This window comes from Salmo salar, chromosome 11 (genome assembly GCF_965601325.2).
Source record: "Salmo salar chromosome 11, fSalSal1, whole genome shotgun sequence".
NCBI lineage: Eukaryota > Metazoa > Chordata > Actinopteri > Salmoniformes > Salmonidae > Salmo > Salmo salar.
The window spans coordinates 21,248,574-21,268,757 of NC_138301.1; the positions used below are offsets into that span (position 1 = coordinate 21,248,574).

Sequence of the window (20,184 nt, forward strand, 5' to 3'; positions counted from 1 at the left end):
TCTCATTCACATGGTCTCCCCAAGTCCTGTGTGCATGTGGTATGTGTAAGTGCTTGTGGAATGCATGCTTTGTGTGTATGGTGTAATGTTTTGTGAGTGACTGTCACTTCACTCCCCGTCTACTCAAACAGACAGACTGAACAGTAGAGTTGTTGTATGTGATTATCATCACCCTGTATCGGTTTCTGACTGAAGAATGCATATCAGATTACCATGCCCCTGAATCATATGCATGCAAATCGATGTGAGTGACAGATATAGCATGTGTTTTTAAACTGGGAATTGTATGTGTTTTGAAGTCTCTCAGGTGGCTCTCACAGAGCATTTTGATTAGTTACATACAGCTGAAGTCGGAAGTTTACATACACTTTAGTCAAATACATTTAAACTCTGTTTTTCACAAATCCTGACATTTAATCCTAGTAAAATGTCCCTGTCTTAGGTCAGTTAGGATCACCACTTTATTTTAAGAATGTGAAATGTCAGAATAATGGTACAGTGATTTATTTCAGCTTTTATTTCTTTCATCACATTCCCAGTGGGTCAGAAGTTTACATACACTCAATTAGTATTTGGTAGTTTTGCCTTTAAATTGTTTAACTTGGGTCAAACGTTTCAGGTAGCCTTCCACAAGCTTCCCACAATAAGTTGGGTGAATTTTGGCCCATTCCTTCAGACAGAGCTGGTGTAACTGAGTCAGGTTTGTAGGCGTCTTTGCTCGCACATGCTTTTTCTGTTCTGCCCACAAATTTACTATGGGATTGAGGTCAGAGCTTTGTGATGGCCACTCCAATACCTTGACTTTGTTGTCCTTTAGCCATTTTGCCACAACTTTGGAAATATGCTTGGGGTTATTGTCCATTTGGAAGACCCATTTGCGACCAAGCTTTAACTTCCTGACTGATGTCTTGAGATGTTGCGTCAATATATTCACATAATTTTCCTTCCCCATGGTGCCATCTATTTTGTGAAGTGCACCAGTCCCGCCTGCAGCAAAGCACCCCCACAACATGATGCTGCCACCCCCGTGCTTCACGGCTGGGATGGTGTTATTCGGCTTGCAAGCCTCCCCCTTTTTCCTCCAAACATAACAATGGTCATTATGGCCAAACAGTTCTATTTTTGTTTCATCAGACCAGAGGACATTTCTCCAAAAAGTATGATCTTTGTCCCCATGTGCAGTTGCAAACCAAAGTCAGGCTTTTTTTATGGCGGTTTTGGAGCAGTGGCTTTTTCCTTGCTGAGCGGCCTTTCAGGTTATGTCAATATAAGACTCGTTTTACTGTGGATATAGATACTTTTGTACCCGTTTCCTCCAGCATCTTCACAAGGTCCTTTGCTGTTCTGGGATTGATTTGCACATTTCGCACCAAAGTACATTAATCTCTAGGAGACAGAACGCATCTCCTTCCTGAGCGATATGATGGCTGTGTGGTCCCATGGTGTTTATACTTGCGTATTATTGTTTGGACAGATGAACGTGGTACCTTCAGGCGTTTGGAAATTGCTCCCAATGATGAACTAGACTTGTGGAGGTCTACCATTTTTTTTTCTGAGGTCTTGGCTGATTTCTTTTGATTTTCCCATGATGTCAAGCAAAGAGGCACTGAGTTTGAAGCAGGCCTTGAAATACATCCACTGGTACACCTCCAATTGACTCAAATAATGTCAATTAGCCTATCAGAAGCTTCTAAAGCCATGACATCCTTTTCTGGAATTTTCCAAGCTGTTTAAAGGCACAGTCAACTTAGTGTATGTAAACTTCTGACCCACTGGAATTGTGATACAGTGAATTATAAGTGAAATAATCTCTGTAAACAATTGTTGGAAAAATGACTTGTCATGCACAAAGTAGATGTCCTAACCAACTTGCCAAAACTATAGTTTGTTAACAAGAAATTTGTGGAGTGGTTGAAAAATTAGTTTTAATGACCCCAACCAAAGTGTATGTAAACTTCCGACTTCAACTGTATGTACGGTTTAACTGAGCCCTGGGGTTAAGTACAAAAAGCTGTTACACTCGAACCGCCATGCCACTAAAGTTTTTTTTCTTCATAGAGGACAATAGTTCAGGGACGCCAAAGGATTCAAAGAAATGCTACCATTCCACATTGAATAATAGTTCGGTTAATAGTTCGGTCTCCACGACGCTGTGCTGATTTAAAACTCATGGGCTCCTGATATGCAGATGTCTCATGGGAAAGATAATGTGCTCCAGACGCTATGAGAGCGGAGCGACGTTGGAAAGTTCCAGAGATGGTGCATGTTGATCTGCCAGCAGGGATGTGGATCACTGCAGAGTGTAGTAGTGTCTCCCTACCCACTGTCTCTATACCCTACCTGTCAGTCACTAAAATGAGCCTACTGTCTGTCTGCTCCCTCACAGCACGTCAAAGACATCATCCTCCAGTCCAACCCCCTCCTGGAGGCCTTCGGGAACGCCAAGACAGTGAGGAACAACAACTCCAGCAGATTTGTAAGGGTCCCACATCTTTCCAAATCTCTTTTTTTTTATTAGCGGAATGGGGGCGCCTAACATCATATGGTTGGCACTGTGTTCTGCCCTGGAATGATTTGAAGGTGCTTCGCGGTCATTTCCGGAACCAAAGCAAACACAAGGACGTCCAGTGCAAATAGAGAAGAGAAAAAAAGGAGATAGTGAATACTGTGTTACTGCCTTCTCCCGTCTCCCCTTGGCTGGGGCTGCTAGCCTCGTGTGGCCTGGTTAACCAGGGCTGTGGGGACACACTGTCCAGAAAGAGTGGGGCACTCCACTGCCAGTAAAGATGCACATAGAAAAAAAAAATACTATACTTTAAAGACAGTTAGCTTGGAAAGAGGTTTTAAAGGCAGACTTTAGTGCCCTCTAAAGCCAGTTTACCCACTTACAGCATTCACAACAGAGCCTAGTGTTAAGTATTGTATTCATGTTGACAGACAAGGCAGTATTGTCTCTGTTCTTAGTTTTCCTGGTTTAGTTTGGGGAAAGTAAATTAGGTTTGACTCATGGTCTGAGAAATGGTTGAGGAAATCTCCCTGTATGAATAGTGTCTCAGTGTCTCAGTGCACTCTGGGGCTTCAGACCGGCTGGGAATGGGATAGACATTACAGAGGACAGACCTGTCTGGAGGAAAGAAGGAGAGAGCGGGAGAGAGAGAGAAAGGGTTCAAGCCTTAGTACACACACACCACTGGGCTGCAGGTGTGCACCTGAAGTACAACTCGTGATGGTTGTTATTTCCTGCTCGGAGAGGTCTGGGTTTTAGCTTTTGCAAGGCCTGCGCTGATACTAAAGCGCCACACTCTCCTCCTTCAGGGGAAATACTTTGAGATCCAGTTCAGCTCCGGCGGCGAGCCAGATGGAGGGAAAATCTCCAACTTCCTGTTGGAGAAATCGCGCGTCGTCATGAGGAATCCTGGAGAGAGGAGCTTCCATATATTCTATCAGGTGAGGGACTCCAGTAACGGTGCGTTTTTATCATTTTCCTGTTTAATAAGAGTGTTTATGCACATTTTAGAACTGGGGAAATGTGTACAGGAATTGTCTCGCAGTGTCCATGAGTGAAATTCAGCTTTCAGGACACTAACAAGTACACTCCGGTAAGACGAGGGGGGGCGGTCTGTGCATATTTGTAAACAACAGCTGGTGCACGAAATCTAAGGAAGTCTCTAGATTTTGCTCGCCTGAAGTAGAGTATATTGTGAAAAATTGCAGGGCACACTACTTGCCTAGAGTTTTCAGCTATACTTTTTGTGGCTGTTTATTTACCACCACAGACAGATAATGGCATTAAGACCGCACACAGTCAGCTGTATAAGGAAATAAGCAAACAGGAAACCACTCACCCAGAGGCAGCACTCCTAGTGGCCGGAGACTTTAATGCAGGGAAACTTAAATCAGTTTTACCAAATTTCCATCAGCATGTTAAATGTGCAACCAGAGGGGAAAACATTCTAGATCACCTGTACTCCACACACAGAGACGCGTACAAAGCTCTCCCTCACCATCCATTTGGTAAATCCGACCACAACTCTATCCTCCTGATTCCCGCTTACAAGCAAAAATTTAAGCAGGAAGCACCAGTGACTCGGTCTATAAAAAAGTGGTTAGATGAAGCAGATGCTAAACTACAGGACTGTTTTGCTATCACAGACTGGAACATGTTCCGGGATTCTTCCGATGGCATTGAGGAGCACACCACATCAGTCACCAGTTTTATCAATAATTGCATCGAGGACGTCGTCTCCACAGTGACTGTACGTACATACCCCAACCAGAAGCCATGGAATACAGGCAACATTCGCACTGAGCTAAAGGGTAGAGCTGCCACTTTCAAGGTGCGGGACTCTAACCCGGAAGCTTACAAGAAATCCTGCTATGCCCTTCGACGAACCATCAAACAGGCAAAGCGGCAATACAGGGCTAAGATTGAATCATACTACACCGGCTCCGATGCTTGTCTTATGTGGCAAGGCTTGCAAACTATTACGGACTACAAAGGGAAGCACAGCCGCGAGCTGCCCAGTGACACGAGCCTACCAGACGAGCTAAATCACTTCTATGCTGGCTTCGAGGCAAGCAACACTGAGGCATGCATGAGAGCATCAGCTGTTCCGGACGACTGTGTGATGCTCTCCGTAGCCGACGTAAGACCTTTCAACAGGTCAACATACACAAGGCTGCGGGGCCAGACGGATTACCAGGATGTGTGCTCCAGGCATGTGCTGACCAACTGGCAGGTGTCTTCACTGACATTTTCAACATGTCCCTGATTGAGTCTGTAATACCAACATGTTTCAAGCAGACCACCATAGTCCCTGTGCCCAAGAACACAAAGGCAACCTGCCTAAATGACTACAGACCCGTAGCACTCCCGTCCGTGGCCATGAAGTGCTTTGAAAGGTTGGTAATGGCTCACATCAACGCCATTATCCCAGAAACCCTAGACTCACTCCAATTTGCATACCGCCCAAACAGATCCACAGATGATCCAATCTCTATTGCACTCCACACTGCCCTTTCCCACCTGGACAAAAGGAACACTTATGTTAGAATGCTATTCATTGACTACAGCTCAGCGTTCAACACCATAGTACCCTCAAAGCTCATCACTAAGCTAAGGATCCTGGGACTAAACACCTCCCTCTGCAGCTGGATCCTGGACTTCCTGACGGGCCGCCCCCAGATGGTGAGGGTAGGTAGCAACACATCTGCCACGATTATCCTCAACTCTGGAGCTCCCCAGGGGTGTGTGCTCAGTCCCCTCCTGTACTCCCTGTTCACCCACGACTGCATGGCCAGGCATGACTCCAACACCGTCCTTAAGTTTGCAGACGACACAACAGTTGTAGGCCTGATCACCGACAACGACGAGACAACCTATAGGGAGGAGGTCAGAGACCTGGCTGGGTGGTGCCAGAATAACAACCTATCCCTCAACGTAACCAAGACTAAGGAGATGATTGTGGACTACAGGAAAAGGAGGACTGAGCATGCCCCCATTCTCATCGACGGGGCTGTAGTGGAGCAGGTTGAGAGCTTCAAGTTCCTTGGTGTCCACATCAACAACAAACTAGAATGGTCCAAACACACAAAGACAGTCGTGAAGAGGGCACAACAAAGCCTATTCCCCCTCGGGAAACTAAAAAGATTTGGCATGTGTCCTGAGATCCTCAAAAGGTTCTACAGCTGCAACAGCGAGAGCATCCTGACTGGTTGCATCACTCCCTGGTACGGCAATTGATTGACCTCTGACCGCAAAGCACTTCAGAGGGTAGTGCGTACGGCGAAGTACATCACTGGGGCAAAGCTGCCTGCCATCCAGGACCTCTACACCAGGCGGTGTCAGAGGAAGGCCCTAAAAATTGTCAAACACCCCAGCCCACCCCAGTCATAGTCTGTTTTCTCTGCTACCGCATGGCCAAGTCTAGGACAAAAAGGCTTCTCAACAGTTTTTACCCCGAAGCCATAAGACTCCAGAACAGGTAATCAAATGGCTACCTGGACTATTTGCATTATGTGCCCAACCCCTCTTTTTACGCTGCTGCTACTCTCTGTTTATCATATATGCATAGTCACTTTAACTATACATTCATGTACATACTACCTCAATTGGGCCGACCAACCAGTGCTCCTGCACATTGGCTAGCCGGGCTATCTGCATTGGGTCCCACCCGCCAACCCCTCTTTTACGCTACTGCTACTCTCTGTTCATCATATATGCATAGTCACTTTAACCATATCTACATGTACATACTACCTCAATCAGCCTGACTAACCGGTGTCTGTATGTAGCCTCGCTACTGTATATAGCTTGTCTTTTTACTGTTGTTTTATTTCTTTACCTACCTATTGTTCACCTAATACCTTTTTTGCACTCTTGGTTAGAGCCTGTAAGTAAGGTCTACACCTGTTGTATTCAGTGCACGTGACAAATAAACTTTGATTTGATGTGCTATTTGGCTCCTGAAAGCTGGTCGAGTTGTTCTCACTGTGTACCACTTGAGGTCTCTGGAAGAGAGGTGGCGGTCAAACTCCCATAATGCAACTTTCTTGACATGTGAAAGGAGAATAAAGCATATATCTCTAAATTGGGTGTAAAATGTGTGGTGCTTTCACTTAATGAGCATGTGCGTATGGTGCTGCCTGTCTAAAAGACTTCTGTCACGTAGAAATGTGAGGAAAGACGATGCGAGTTCACAGGTTGAAAGCTCCTGTTGACCTTTTGAGTCTAGAATTACTGTATACAGGTTGTTACTTGACAGACGTGTAATCATCTAACACTGTCTTCTGTTTGTGCAGTTGATAGAGGGAGCCACTGGTGAACAGAAGAGCAGCCTTGGAATCACAAGCCTAGATTACTACAATTACCTCAATCAGTCTGGATCCTACAAAGTGGATGACATCAACGACAAAAGTGATTTTCAGGAAACTATGGTTCGTTTACTTGGTATCTTTCCATTGTTATTGTCCTCTCTCTCTTTCTCTCTTTCTCTCTCTCTTTCTCTCTCTCTTTCTCTCTCTCTTTCTCTCTCTCTTTCTCTCTCTCCTTCTCGGCCTCTCTTTCCTCTCTCTCTCTCTCTCTCTCTTCTTCTCGGCCTCTCTTCCATTCTCCTCTGTTGTTTTCATTCTGTACCCTGTACTGCACCTGTTTTTGTTTTACCAGTGAAACCACAACAGGAGTAATTAGAGGACATAGTTTAGGTAACACAGCACACGTTTTAATACTTACAGTGTCTTGCAAAAGTATTACCCCTCCTTGCCACTTTTCCTATTTTGATCCATTACAACCTGTAATTTAAATGGATTTTTATTTGGATTTCATGTAATGGACATACACAAAATAGTCCAAATTGGTGAAGTGAAATGAAAAAAATAACTTCTTTCAAAAAAAAAAAAAAAAAATTACAATAAAAAAAAAAGGAAAATGTATTCACCCCCTTTGCTATGAAGCCCCTAAACAAGATCTGTTGCAACTAATTACCTTCAGAAGTCACATAATTAGTTAGATTGCACACAGGTGGACTTTATTTAAGTGTCACATGATCTCAGTATATATACACCTGTTCTGAAAGGCCCCAGAGTCTGCACCGCCACTAAGCAAGGGGCACCGCCACTAAGCAAGGGGCACCGCCACTAAGCAAGGGGCACCGCCACTAAGCAAGGGGCACCGCCACTAAGCAAGGGGCACCGCCACTAAGCAAGCGGCACTATGAAGACCAAGGAGCTCTCCAAACAGGTCAGAGACACAGTTGTGGAGAAGTACCGATCAAGGTTGGGTTATAAAAAATATCCAGAACTTTGAACATCCCACAGAGCACCATTAAATCCATTATTAAAAAATTGAAAGAATATGGAACCACAACAAACCTGCCAAGAGAGTGCCGCCCACCAAAACTCACGGACCAGGCAAGGAGGGCATTAATCAGAGAGGCAACAAAGAGACCAAAGATAACCCTGAAGGAGCTGCAAAGCTCCACAGTGGAGATTGGAGTATCTGTCCATAGGATCACTTTAAGCCGTACACTCCACAGAGCTGGGCTTTACGGAAGATTGTCAAGAAAAAATCCATTGCTTAAAGAAAAAAATAAGCAAACCCGTTTCGTGTTCGCCAAAAAGCACGTGGGAGAATCCCCAAACATATGGAAGAAAGTACTCTGGTCAGATGAGACTAAAATGTAGCTTTTTGGCCATCAAGGAAAATGTTATGTCTGGTGCAAACCCAACACCTCTCATCACCCCGAGAATTCCATCCCACAGTGAAGCATGGTGGTGGCAGCATCATGCCGGGGGGGATGTTTTTCATCGGCAGCTGACTGGGAAACTGGTCAGAATTGAAGGAATGATGGCTGGTGCTAAATACAGGGAAATTCTTGAGGGAAACCTGTTTCAGTCTTCCAGAGATTTGAGACTGGGACGGAGGTTCACCTTCCAGCAGGACAATGACCCTAAGCATACTGCTAAAGCAACACTCGAGTGGTTTAAGGGGAAACATTTAAATGTCTTGGAATGGCCTAGTCAAAGCCCAGACCTCAATCCAATTGAGAATCTGTGGTATGACTTAAAGATTGCTGTATACCAGCAGAACCCATCCAACTTGAAGGAGCTGGAGCAGTTTTTCCTTGAAGAATGGGCAAAAATCTCAGTGGCTAGATGTGCCAAGCTTATGGAGACATAAGCGACTTGCAGCTGTAACTGCTGCAAAAGGTGGCTCTACAAAGTATTGACTTTGGGGGGGGGGTGAATAGTTATGCATCTTCAAAGTGGTAGGCATGTTGTGTAAATCAAATGATACAAACCTCCAAAAAATCTATTTTAATTCCAGGTTGTAAGGTAACAAAATAGGAGAAATGCCAAGGGGGTGAATACTTTTGCAAGCCACTGTAAACCTGCATTTCAACCCTGGGTTCATGTCTCCTGTTCGGTCTCTGTCCACTACCAGCATGCCATGGAGGTGATTGGCATCTCGGGGGAGGACCGTGGCCTGGTGCTGCAGATCGTAGCCGGAGTCCTGCACCTTGGGAACATCAACTTCAGGGAAGCAGGGAACTACGCCGCTGTTGAGAGCGAGGAGTGTACGTACCAACCCATGTAACTTTGTTTATGTAGAGGGCTAGGTAGAGCTTGTTGCTTGCACCAATCCAGTCCTTTCACATCTGAGGGGAGTCAACAGGGTGTGGGAAGGGAGAAAGGGGTCAGACTCTCTCTGTGTCTCCAACCTCCAGACTGGCATGTCCCCCTAGCGTTCCTCTCCAGTGTCCTGGGCTGCCCTTTATGGGACGGGTTAGGTTAGGAAGCACATTTCTCAGCACGCTGCGCTGACTGTTTTCACTCCCCAAAGCTTCATTGTGTTAATGCAGGGCTGCAGCCAAGCTCCAGGCCACGCTGAATTACCAGAGAAAATAAAAAACTATTTTCAATGTCTGAGCAAATTACATCACAGACTAAAATTACTCAGAGAAATGCAGCCTCTTCCTGCCCCACTCCTACTCTCCCCCCGCCCCTCTCTTCCCCTTCCTTCCTCCCTCCCTCCCTCCCTTTTTCTCTACTTCCTTGCCCGCCTCACAGCCACCCATCCAGGCTGAATTATGCAATGTAGCACCTCTGGTTAGCCAGGGTACAAAGCAGCGTTGTGTAGTCTCTGCATTTCCTCTCCCCCCTCCCCCCTCCCCCCTATCTCACTTCCTGTCTGACTGCAATGTGTTTCACATATCAAGACTCCCGTTGCCCCATATAAAACCACACCAACACAAGTCGACAAACAGCTGCTCACACTCAGCCAAACAAATCCCTGCCTCAGATCCACTAGAAAAAACACTCCCTTGTACAGTACATATAAACCTCTAACCATCCATCTGACTGGTATGGATCATTATTTTGGGTAAAGATGAACTGGCTGCTCGTCATTGATACTATCTATATCCTCTTTGAGGGAAAGGGCTACAGCAGGAGATGCAGCATGGTCCTGAGGATAGACTTGGCCTGTGCTGTGGTATGGAGTACAGTCGGTCACACCTTCATTTCCCAAACGGGGGCTATTTGATCCGTCTGATGCATTCTCAGACACCGTCAGACCCAGAGACTGAGAGCAGTTTCCTTCTGGGGGAAGTGACTCAGTGTAATGAGGAAGGGAGGGGCTCTCAGGAGAGTCCTAATGGCCCTCCACATGCTCAGGCCTCTGCTAGGAGAACCCAGTTGTTGTGGCTATGACAGGGAGGAGGGAGCAATGAGTCATCACCAGACTTGATTGTATTCCGTTTTGTTGTTGAACCCTTTGTTTCATTGTATCCAACATATTCAGAATGTACTGGTGTTTTGTTTCATGAGGAGGGTGTGTGCCACATCCGTAGAATGTCTCTTTCTTCATTCTCTCTTGTCTCTCTCTCTCTGCAGTTCTGGCCTTCCCTGCGTTTCTGCTGGGGATTGACCAGAAGCGGCTGAAGGAGAAGTTGACCAGCAGGAAGATGGACAGCAAGTGGGGCAGTTCCATGGAGTCCATCGACGTGACACTGAATGTGGAGCAGGCGTGTTACACACGGGACGCCCTGTCCAAGGCCCTGCACTCACGTGTTTTTGACTTCCTAGTAGAGGTATGAATGGACACTCCTTCTCCATGACCTGTTGACCTTTAGAATAATACCCGGTCCTCTCCCCTCTTAAATGGCCAAATGTAACAAAGCATTATTTTTTTCTGTTTCAGTCCATCAACAAAGCCATCGTGAAGGTTCATCAAGAGTTTAATATTGGCGTGTTGGATATCTATGGATTTGAAATATTCCAAGTAAGTTTTCTGCAGATTTGCCGTTTTTATGTTTTGTGATTTACATATAGAAATCATAGCATAAGGTGATACATGGTCACTACATCTCAATAATCATAGTAAAGTTTGGGTAGTTAAACAGCTTAAAGACACAGGATCAGACTGATTTTGTAAAGTGTCCGGATTATGTCCCATCTCTTGATTGGGACAGTATTCTTTAATGGACTTTTCTAATCTGATTAGCTGTTTGTTTAGGTTGCATTATTGGGGGTCTCACTGATGCCCCCTGAAAAGGACTGGCCTTGATTAAATAATGAAACAGGACAGCTTCAGTGTCGTAGCGTGGCTACAGTCTCAAACCATGATGTACCTGTCCTCTGATACCTAACATGAGCTAATGTTAAGCTGTATGTTTAGATGGCATACAATTGTTATCGAAACAGTGGTTGGGTCCGTTCACAGTTCTTGTGTTTATAGACAGGCCTATTACTAACGAAGCACAGAGAAAATAAACCTCAGTGCTCAGAGGGCCTGAGAAGGGAAATATTGGGTTTCTTTAGCTCAAACATTTGTCTCAGGTCCCAGGTCTATTGTGGTGTGAAGTATTGCGTGGATGTTTTCCTCTAGCCACACCAGGCTGACTGGTAGATAACCTCACCTCATAAACAGGGCCCATTCAGGAAGCCCAGAGGACTTCCCCAGCTCTCTGTGTCCGTACGGATGACTTCACTCTCACAGCCTCTCTGGTTTATCACTAATGCATCATCTCTTTCTGTGTAGAAAAATGGCTTTGAGCAGTTCTGCATCAACTTTGTAAATGAGAAACTGCAACAGATCTTCATTGAGCTCACGCTTAAAGCTGAGCAGGTAATGTTTTGGGCTTTTCACTCATTGTTCTCACACCTTTTCACCAGCAGAAGCTACTTGTCTCATGTTTAAGTAGAGAATTATCATCTGACCAATCACTCTCCTCCCCCCTCTCTCTCTAGGAGGAGTATGTACAAGAAGGCATCCGGTGGACTCCTATCGAATACTTTAACAACAAGATTGTCTGCGATCTCATTGAGAGCAAACTGGTAAGCAGAGTCCCCAGTGCCCACTATTAATTTAATGCACACCTTGAAGTCACACATAAATGGGATAACAGGAAACAGTTGTGAAACTGCTTTAGATAGATCTGTAGTTTGTTATGCCTGCCGTCTAAATGCTCCAAATAAGAGCAAACACTCTGCCAATTGAGTTACAGTAGGGCCACTGAAGCCTCCCCACTCTTCCCATGACCGGCAGTCTAACATCCTCAAACGTGCCGACATGCCTCTTAATTTGATTTATCCGTCCCGCTGAGAGGCTTAATCCATGAAATCCACAACAAGGGCGACCCTTAAACAAGCTGAGATCTGAGGCAGCCAAGCAGGGAGTCTGTGTCCAGTCTCTGACTCCTCTGTTTTAGACCAAGCCCAGTTGGCTACATCTGTGACTGTGGTAACTTTACCAGAGCTGCATTTCCACTAGTGACAAAAACCTGTGTTCTCTGTTTGTGACTTTGCCACAACTAAAGAGCCAGACACACTGCAATGACTGTCACCAGTGAAGGCCACTGGCCGCCGTGTCCATGGACACCGTGTGGAGCCAGATAGGGCAGCAGCTGTGTGTGTGTTGTGATGACATCATTCAGTGTGGGTGTGTGATGTTCTGGGATGCAACGCGGTAGATAATTGTGAATTGGCTCTGCTGTTATGCTTTGAGCTGGTGGAGTACACAACGAATACTGTAACCCATGTTTATCACTTTAGTCTATCTCTGACATTGATGTATTTATGTGGAATTCAGAAAGAGTGTCTAGTGTGTGGAGAAAGTTGGCATTGTCAGTAATAATCAAGATGGTCATGGGGGATATGTTAATGTTTTAGATCTGATGTCGTGGCTGAGGTTATTCTCTGTGTTCATCTCTTTGGTTCTCCTCCCAGAACCCCCCTGGCATCATGAGCATCCTGGATGACGTGTGTGCCACCATGCACGCGGTGGGCGAGGGGGCAGACCAGACCATGCTGCAGAAGCTGAGGGTGGCCATCAACTCCCATGAACACTTCAACAGCTGGAACCAAGGCTTCATCATCCACCACTATGCTGGCAAGGTCTGCAACACTGCAGTATACCTCTTCTCTTCTCTCCTTATCCCTCTCTCCTCTCATCTCTCCCCCTATCTTTCTCTCATTCTGTCTTTCATACTGTTGTGCTCTTCTTCTCATGTCGTCTCTTTCTCTTTTTCCAGTCCTTTTCTCACATGCCACAAGTCCTAATGAACCATGTCATAATGGCTTGGAGGGGTCCTACATCATCATGGATTAGAACATTCCTACAGTACCACCCCAGACTATAGTGGCTATACCAATGATCTATACACACTCTATGTATATGAAGCTGTAGTTGGGAAGCAAGCTTAAAAATGTAACATTGGTGGTCTTGCAGAGAACCTGTCATCAATCGATTCTCTTTTGTCAATGAGTTCTTTGTTGTTCTTAACATTCACTGTTAATTTTGATAGGGCACCTGGATTGAGCTGACGGTACTAACTGCTATCTGAATGGGTTAACTTTGTGCTGTGATCGTCACTAACCCTCTAACATCTCTCCTCCAGGTGTCCTACGACGCAGAGGGCTTCTGTGAGAGGAACCGTGACGTCCTCTTCAGTGACCTCATCGAGTTGATGCAAAGCAGCGAAATGTAAGTCACTCATCACTTATGCAAGCATTAGAGAGCATATGCAGCTAGCTGTTCTTTCTGAGACCGGGCTGAGCATTTTGTTTAGAAGTCCACAAAGAGAGATCTTCTATTATGATGTATATGAATGGATGCATCTGAGACTTGCAGATTACTAGTGTAGCTGGAAAAGGCAGTTCAATAGGAGTGTGCAGGGCTGGAGGTGCTCTCCCCTCTCTTGGGGGTTTGCTCAGGACTTCTAAGGTCTGGCGAGTGTCTCACTGTCTCCCTAGGGAGCTACATTGAGGAGTAGACTCCCCTGACCGTCTTGTGCGTTCCTGGGCCTCCTTTGAGCCGCCAGTGGCCATCTGTGCAAACAGCCATCACAGCCTCTAAAGCCCTTTTGTGTGTAGCCTGCAGGGTGGGCCATGCCAAGACCCCAAAACCCCATTCAGACCCCAACCCCCACTCCCCACACACACACACACAGACGCAAATGTGTGGAGGGAAAGGAGCCTCATTCCTTAGCGCAGCAGGTCTGCTCAGAGAAGAAAGAAAATATCATTATAGTCAGCTGGACATTGTTAGCGTGCTGCTGGTCCATCTGCACACACAAAGTCCACTGATCCTCCCTTATGTCCACATGGCCTAGATTAAAAAGTTTAAGACCAGACAAATACTCATGCAGGGAAAGATGGTAGCTCTCATGTGTAAACGTTTGCACATTCTGTGTCCTGACAGTCCCTGTATTTGTTTTACATGACTAATATGTTTGTCAACAACAAATAAATAATTCCTTAAGCAGTAGATTTCTTGAACTTGAAACTTTGTTAGTTGTTATTTACAACGGGTTTATTTGAGGACTGCAAAATAAGCACTTTGAGCACTTCAAGTGATAAACAGAAAGGTTGAGATCAGAACTATTGAGAGGTTCTGGAATCCTGGCAACTATGTGCTACATTCTGACCAGCACACATCCATCATGGGTTTAGAGACCATGTTGTGAGTGAGGACATTCTGACTGTAGCATGATTAAAAGGAATGAGTATAAAGAAAATACCATATTTGCTGGTATAACTTTCCAGTCACAGTGCAATAAAAATGCACATTTCGAGGAAGTGAAAGTCACAGTTTGGCAGGAGAGCAGCTAAAAACCACAGTTATTCAAACTTCAGCTCAGTTCCCTGAAGCTAAACAACAATGTGAGCTGAGCCACTGGCAGCCAGCTCAGAGATTCCACAGACCTGAGTTTGCTGCTTCTAAGAAAACTCAAGTGGAGAACAGTCTTAGCCTGGTCTTCTATATACGTTGTCCATCAGTCCTTATTACACCTGGTTCTCCTCTACAGAGCTTTCATCAGGGCCCTGTTTCCAGATAACCTCAACGCCGAAAAGAAAGGCCGGCCGACGACAGCGGGCAGTAAAATCAAGGTGTGTTGAGCTGCTGTGAGACGTGTGTTTGTACGCCGTACATCAGTGACATGGGTGTATCTATGGGCCACGCGCCTACCTGACCTTATCACTCTCTGTCAGGTGCAAATCCAGAGCATTCAGATGAAAAGCTCATTCACTCCAGTGTTGTTTTAGTGTCGTCTCTGTGTTCCAGTGATGACAGTTTTAATCAGGGACGTGGTGCCATGTCCTCTAACACCCATCAGTATCTCTCAAGCACAAAGATACCACCTTGTAATCAGTCGCGTCAGTGCTGTGTCCCTGAACACTACAGCTTGGAGTACAAACAGTTATTCAGCAACAACATGTCGATACAGTTTATATGTTTTAACCACAAACTATTCTTCATCCTCTCCCTCCTCCTCTTCTTCCTCCTACTTCTCCGTTCAGAAACAAGCGAATGACCTGGTCCAGACGCTGATGAAGTGCACCCCTCACTACATCCGCTGCATCAAACCCAACGAGACCAAGAAGCCCAAGGACTGGGAGGAGAGCCGGTGAGTGTCTGAACACTGAAATGTCAGGGAACTGCAAAACACATAGTCTTTGAGATGTGTGTGAAATAATTTACAGTCTGTTTTGGAGATTGTCAATTGATATTGAGCAGGATATCACATTACTCACACTCAATGTTGTTAGGTCTGCTTGTTGAATCACTCACTGGTATTGTATTTCCCTGTTCTGGCCTCTTTAAGACTGTGTGATGGAGGAAGTCTCTGAGACACTCTTACTCTGACTCCCTCTGTTTTTCCTTCCCGCTCTTTCTTCCCTGGCTGGGTACGAGATGTACTGATGCAGGGTGCTGTGTTGTTGGGGCCTAATGGTCTTCCTGTTGTGAGCAGCAGTGAGCTGGGCTCAGGCTCAGGTCGGGCTGGCCTAATTACCACCAGAACTGCTGTTTTCACAGGAAGCCTGGGTGCATTCTTTAGTTCCTTACAGTATCCTTAGTGTTGGAACATATCAATTATGTTATAGCCCCACCGTTAGGTTCAACATAAAATAGAATTGATCTATTTAGATTTATCTTAGAAATGGAGGTAGGTAGATGCTGACAGATGAACGTCTTCACTGCTATATCTTTGTGGTGAAGGGTTGGTTGAAGCATCTGACCAACCTTCTTCATACATCCCAGCCAGACTGACCCTGTATTCCCCTCTCTTCTTTCTTCAGGGTAAAGCACCAAGTGGAGTACCTGGGCCTGAAGGAGAACATCAGGGTGAGGCGTGCTGGCTATGCCTACCGCAGAGTCTTCAGGAAGTTCCTCAACAGGTAAGGCCTTTCCTTATGGGGGAGAGTGGCATAAAGGAATGAATGAATTCTACACTTTCAGTGTAAATCTAATTTTAATGGTCACATACACGTGTTTAGCAGATGTTACTGCAGGTGTAGCGAAATGCTTGTGCTTCTAGTTTCGACAGTGCAGCAATATCTAGAAAGTAATATCTAACAATTCCATAACATATACCCAATACACACAAATCTAAGTAAAGGAATGAAACTAAGAATATATATACTCAACAAAAAAAGAAACGTCCCTTTGTCAGGACCCTGTCTTTCAAAGATTATTTGTAAAAATCCAAATAACTTCACAGATCTTCATTGTAAAGGGTTTAAACACTGTTTCGCATGCTTGTTCAATGAACCATAAACAATTAATGAACATGCACCTGTGGAACGGTCGCTAAGACACTAACAGCTTACAGACGGTAGGCAATTAAGGTCACAGTAATGAAAACTTAGGGCACTAAAGAGGCCTTTCTACTGACTCTGAAAAACACCAAAAGAAAGATGACCAGGGTCCCTGCTCATCTGCGTGAACTTGCCTTAGGCATGCTGCAAGGAGGCATGAGGACTGCAGATGTACTGTGAGACGCCTAAGACAGCGCTACAGGGAGACAGGATGGACAGCTGACTGTCCTCGCAGTGGCAGACCACGTGTAACAACACCTGCACATCTGAACATCACACCTGCGGGACAGGTACAGGATGGCAACAACAACTGCCTGAGTTACACCAGGAACGCACAATCCCTCCATCAGTGCTCAGACTGTCCGCAAAAGGCTGAGAGAGGCTGGACTGAGGGCTTGTAGGCCTGTTGTAAGGCAAGTCCTCACCAGAAATCACTGGCAACAACGTCGCCTATGGGCACAAACCCACCGTCGCTGGACCAGACAGGACTGTCATTAAGTACTCTCGACTGATGAGTTGCGATTTTGTCTCTCCAGGGGTGATGGTCGGATTCGCGTTTATCGTCGAAGGAATGAGCGTTACACTGAGGCCTGTACTCTGGAGCGGGATCGATTTGGAGGTGGAGGGTCCGTCATGGTCTGGGTCGGTGTGTCACAGCATCATCGGACTGAGCTTGTTGTCATTGCAAGCAATCTCAACGCTGTGCGTTACAGGGAAGACCTCCTCCTCCCTCATGTGGTACCCTTCCTGCAGACTCATCCTTACATGACCCTCCAGCATGACAATGCCACTGCTCGTTCTGTGCGTGATTTTCTGCAAGACAGGAATGTCAGTGTTCTGCCATGGCCAGCGAAGAGCCCGGATCTCACGAAGAGCCCCCCCCCCCCCCCCCCCAGAAATGTCCAGGAACTTGCAGGTGCCTTGGTGGAGTGGGGTAACATCTCACAGCAAGAACTGGCAAATCTGGTGCAGCCCATGAGAAGGAGATGCACTGCAGTACTTAATGCAGCTGATGGCAACACCAGATACTGACTGTTACTTTAGATTTTGATCCCCCCCCCCTTTGTTCAGGGACACATTATTCATATTCTGTTAGTCACATGTCTGTGGAACTTGTTCAGTTTATGTCTCGGTTGTTGAATCTTATGTTCATACAAATATTTACACATGTTAAGTTTGTTGAAAATAAACGCAGTTGACAGTGAGAGGACGTTTCTTTTTCTGCTGAGTTTAAATGTACAGTTGAAGTCGGAAGTTTACATGCACTTAGGTTGGAGTCATTTAAAACTCGTTTTTCAACCACTCCAGAAATTTCTTGTTAACAAACTATAGTTTTGGCAAGTCAGTTAGGACATCTACTTTGTGCATGACAAGTAATTTTTCCAACAATTGTTTACAGACAGATTATTTCACTTATAATTCACTGAATCACAATTCCAGTGCGTCAGAAGTTTACATACACTAAGTTGACTGTGCCTTTAAACAGCTTGGAAAATTCCAGAAATTGTCATGGCTTTCGAAGCTTCTGATGGGCTAATTGACATCATTTGAGTCAATTGGAGGTGTACCTGTGGATGTATTTTAAGGCCTACCTTCAAACTCAGTGCCTCTTTGTTTGACATCATGGGAAAATCAAAAGAAATCAGCCAAGGCTTCAGAATTATTTTTTTTTGATCTCCAGAAGTATGGTTCATCCTTGAGAGCCATTTCCAAATGCCTGAAGGTACCATGTTCATCTGTACAAACAATTGTACACAAATATAAACACCATGGGACCACGCAGCCGTCATACCGCTCAGGAAGAAGACGCATTCTGTCTCCTAAAGATGAACGTACTTTGGTGCGAAAAGTGCAAATCAATCCCAAAACAGCAGCAAAGGACCTTGTGAAGATGCTGGAGGAAACGGGTACAAAAGTATCTATATCAACAGTAAAACGAGTCCTATATCGACATAACCTGAAAGGCCGCTCAGCAAGGAAGAAGCCACTGCTCCAAAACCGCCATAAAAAAGCCAGACTACAGTTTGCAACTGCACATGAGGACAAAGATCGTACTATTTGGAGAAATGTCCTCTGGTCTGATGAAACAAAAACAGAACTGTTTGGCCATAATGACCATCGTTATGTTTGAAGGAAAAAGGGGGAGGCGTGCAAGCCGAAGAACACCATCCCAACCGTGAAGCACAGGGGTGGCAGCATCATGTTGTGTGAGTGCTTTGATGCAGGAGGGACTGGTGCACTTCACAAAATAGATGGCATCATGAGGAAGGAAAATGATGTGGAGATTTTGAAGCAACATCTCAAGACATCAGCCAGGAAGTTAAAGCTTGGTCGCAAATGGGTCTTCCAAATGGACAATGACCCCAAGCATACTTTGTGGCAAAATGGCTTAAGGACAATAAAGTCAAGGTATTAGAGTACAAACCTGACTCGGTTACACCAGCTCTGTCAGGAGGAATCGTCTGACCCACTGGGAATGTCATGAAAGAAATAAACGCTGAAATAAATCATTCTCTCTACTATTATTCTGACATTTCACATTCTTAAAATAAAGTGGTGATCCTAACTGACCTAAGACAGGGAATTTTTACTATGATTAAATGTCAGGGATTGTGAAAAACTGAGTTTAAATGTCTTTGGCTAAGGTGTATGTTAACTTCCGACTTCAACTGTATGAGTCTTTTTCGTGTGACACTATCTGCCCTGCCCTCCCAGAATAAGGACAGAGGTTGGTTTTGTATGCCCCTATCCCAGTCAGCAGCATAGTGTAGGGCGGTCTCTCTCTCATCTCTCTCAGGAAAAGGACACAGGGTCGGCATTTGGAGGCAGTCGGGAAGTGCTCACTTTGCTAATGTTAGTGTTGGCAGGTTCGAAGGAACAGGCTGTGGGGTGTGCTGAGCCTGCTGATGAGAACCACTGCTATAGAACACAGGGAGAACTCAGGGCTTCTGTTGTCGGATTTATACACATACTGTGTAAGAGTCATCGTGAAAAAGCACTGCTGAGTTTAGAGTTTGGTTACTGTATTGTTAGACTTGTGGTGTGGTGAATGTATTTTCTTAATGCGCCCCAGGCCTCTTTCTTCTCCCTTGCATCATATAGGACAAGGATAGCAATAGTATACGCTTAATCTCTCGCAAATGCTGCAACAACAACGTCCAAATTTTCAAAATGAGGGTTTAGTTGTGGATTTTTCTCTCAATCTTTCTCTTCATCTAATTATCTCTCTCTCCCTCATTATGTTCCTCAGGTATGCCATCCTGACTAAGGAGTCGTGGCCTACATGGCGTGGAGATGAGAAACAGGGTGTTCTTCATCTTCTACGTGCAGTCAACATGGACCAGGACCAGTTCCAGCTTGGATGCACAAAGGTCTTCATCAAAGCACCAGAGTCTGTAAGACCACCCCTCTCTGACCTGCCTACATACAGTTAAACCACTCCTCTCTCTGACCTGCCTACATGCAGTTAGATTACTCCTCTCTCTGACCTGCCTACATATAGTTAAACCACTCCTCTCTCTGACCTGCCTACATGCAGTTAGATTACTCCTCTCTCTGACCTGCCTACATACAGTTAAACCATTC

At 45.4% G+C, this 20,184-nt stretch overlaps 1 protein-coding gene across 2 annotated transcripts in view; it reads left to right on the forward strand.

The window, feature by feature from the left end:
• The window catches only part of LOC106562209 (unconventional myosin-Ie), a 57,936-nt gene that overhangs the window by 29,360 nt on the left and 8,392 nt on the right, over positions 1 to 20,184 (forward strand). For both annotated transcript variants that reach the window (XM_045689161.2, XM_045689162.2), the window contains exons 6-19: positions 2,387 to 2,476; positions 3,316 to 3,447; positions 6,802 to 6,936; positions 8,942 to 9,074; positions 10,393 to 10,589; positions 10,700 to 10,780; positions 11,540 to 11,626; positions 11,749 to 11,835; positions 12,727 to 12,894; positions 13,398 to 13,483; positions 14,808 to 14,889; positions 15,301 to 15,407; positions 16,081 to 16,179; positions 19,850 to 19,994. In XM_045689161.2, coding sequence (XP_045545117.1) covers positions 2,387 to 2,476; positions 3,316 to 3,447; positions 6,802 to 6,936; positions 8,942 to 9,074; positions 10,393 to 10,589; positions 10,700 to 10,780; positions 11,540 to 11,626; positions 11,749 to 11,835; positions 12,727 to 12,894; positions 13,398 to 13,483; positions 14,808 to 14,889; positions 15,301 to 15,407; positions 16,081 to 16,179; positions 19,850 to 19,994 — 1,629 coding nt within the window. The remainder of the gene's footprint in view (positions 1 to 2,386; positions 2,477 to 3,315; positions 3,448 to 6,801; positions 6,937 to 8,941; positions 9,075 to 10,392; positions 10,590 to 10,699; positions 10,781 to 11,539; positions 11,627 to 11,748; positions 11,836 to 12,726; positions 12,895 to 13,397; positions 13,484 to 14,807; positions 14,890 to 15,300; positions 15,408 to 16,080; positions 16,180 to 19,849; positions 19,995 to 20,184) is intronic.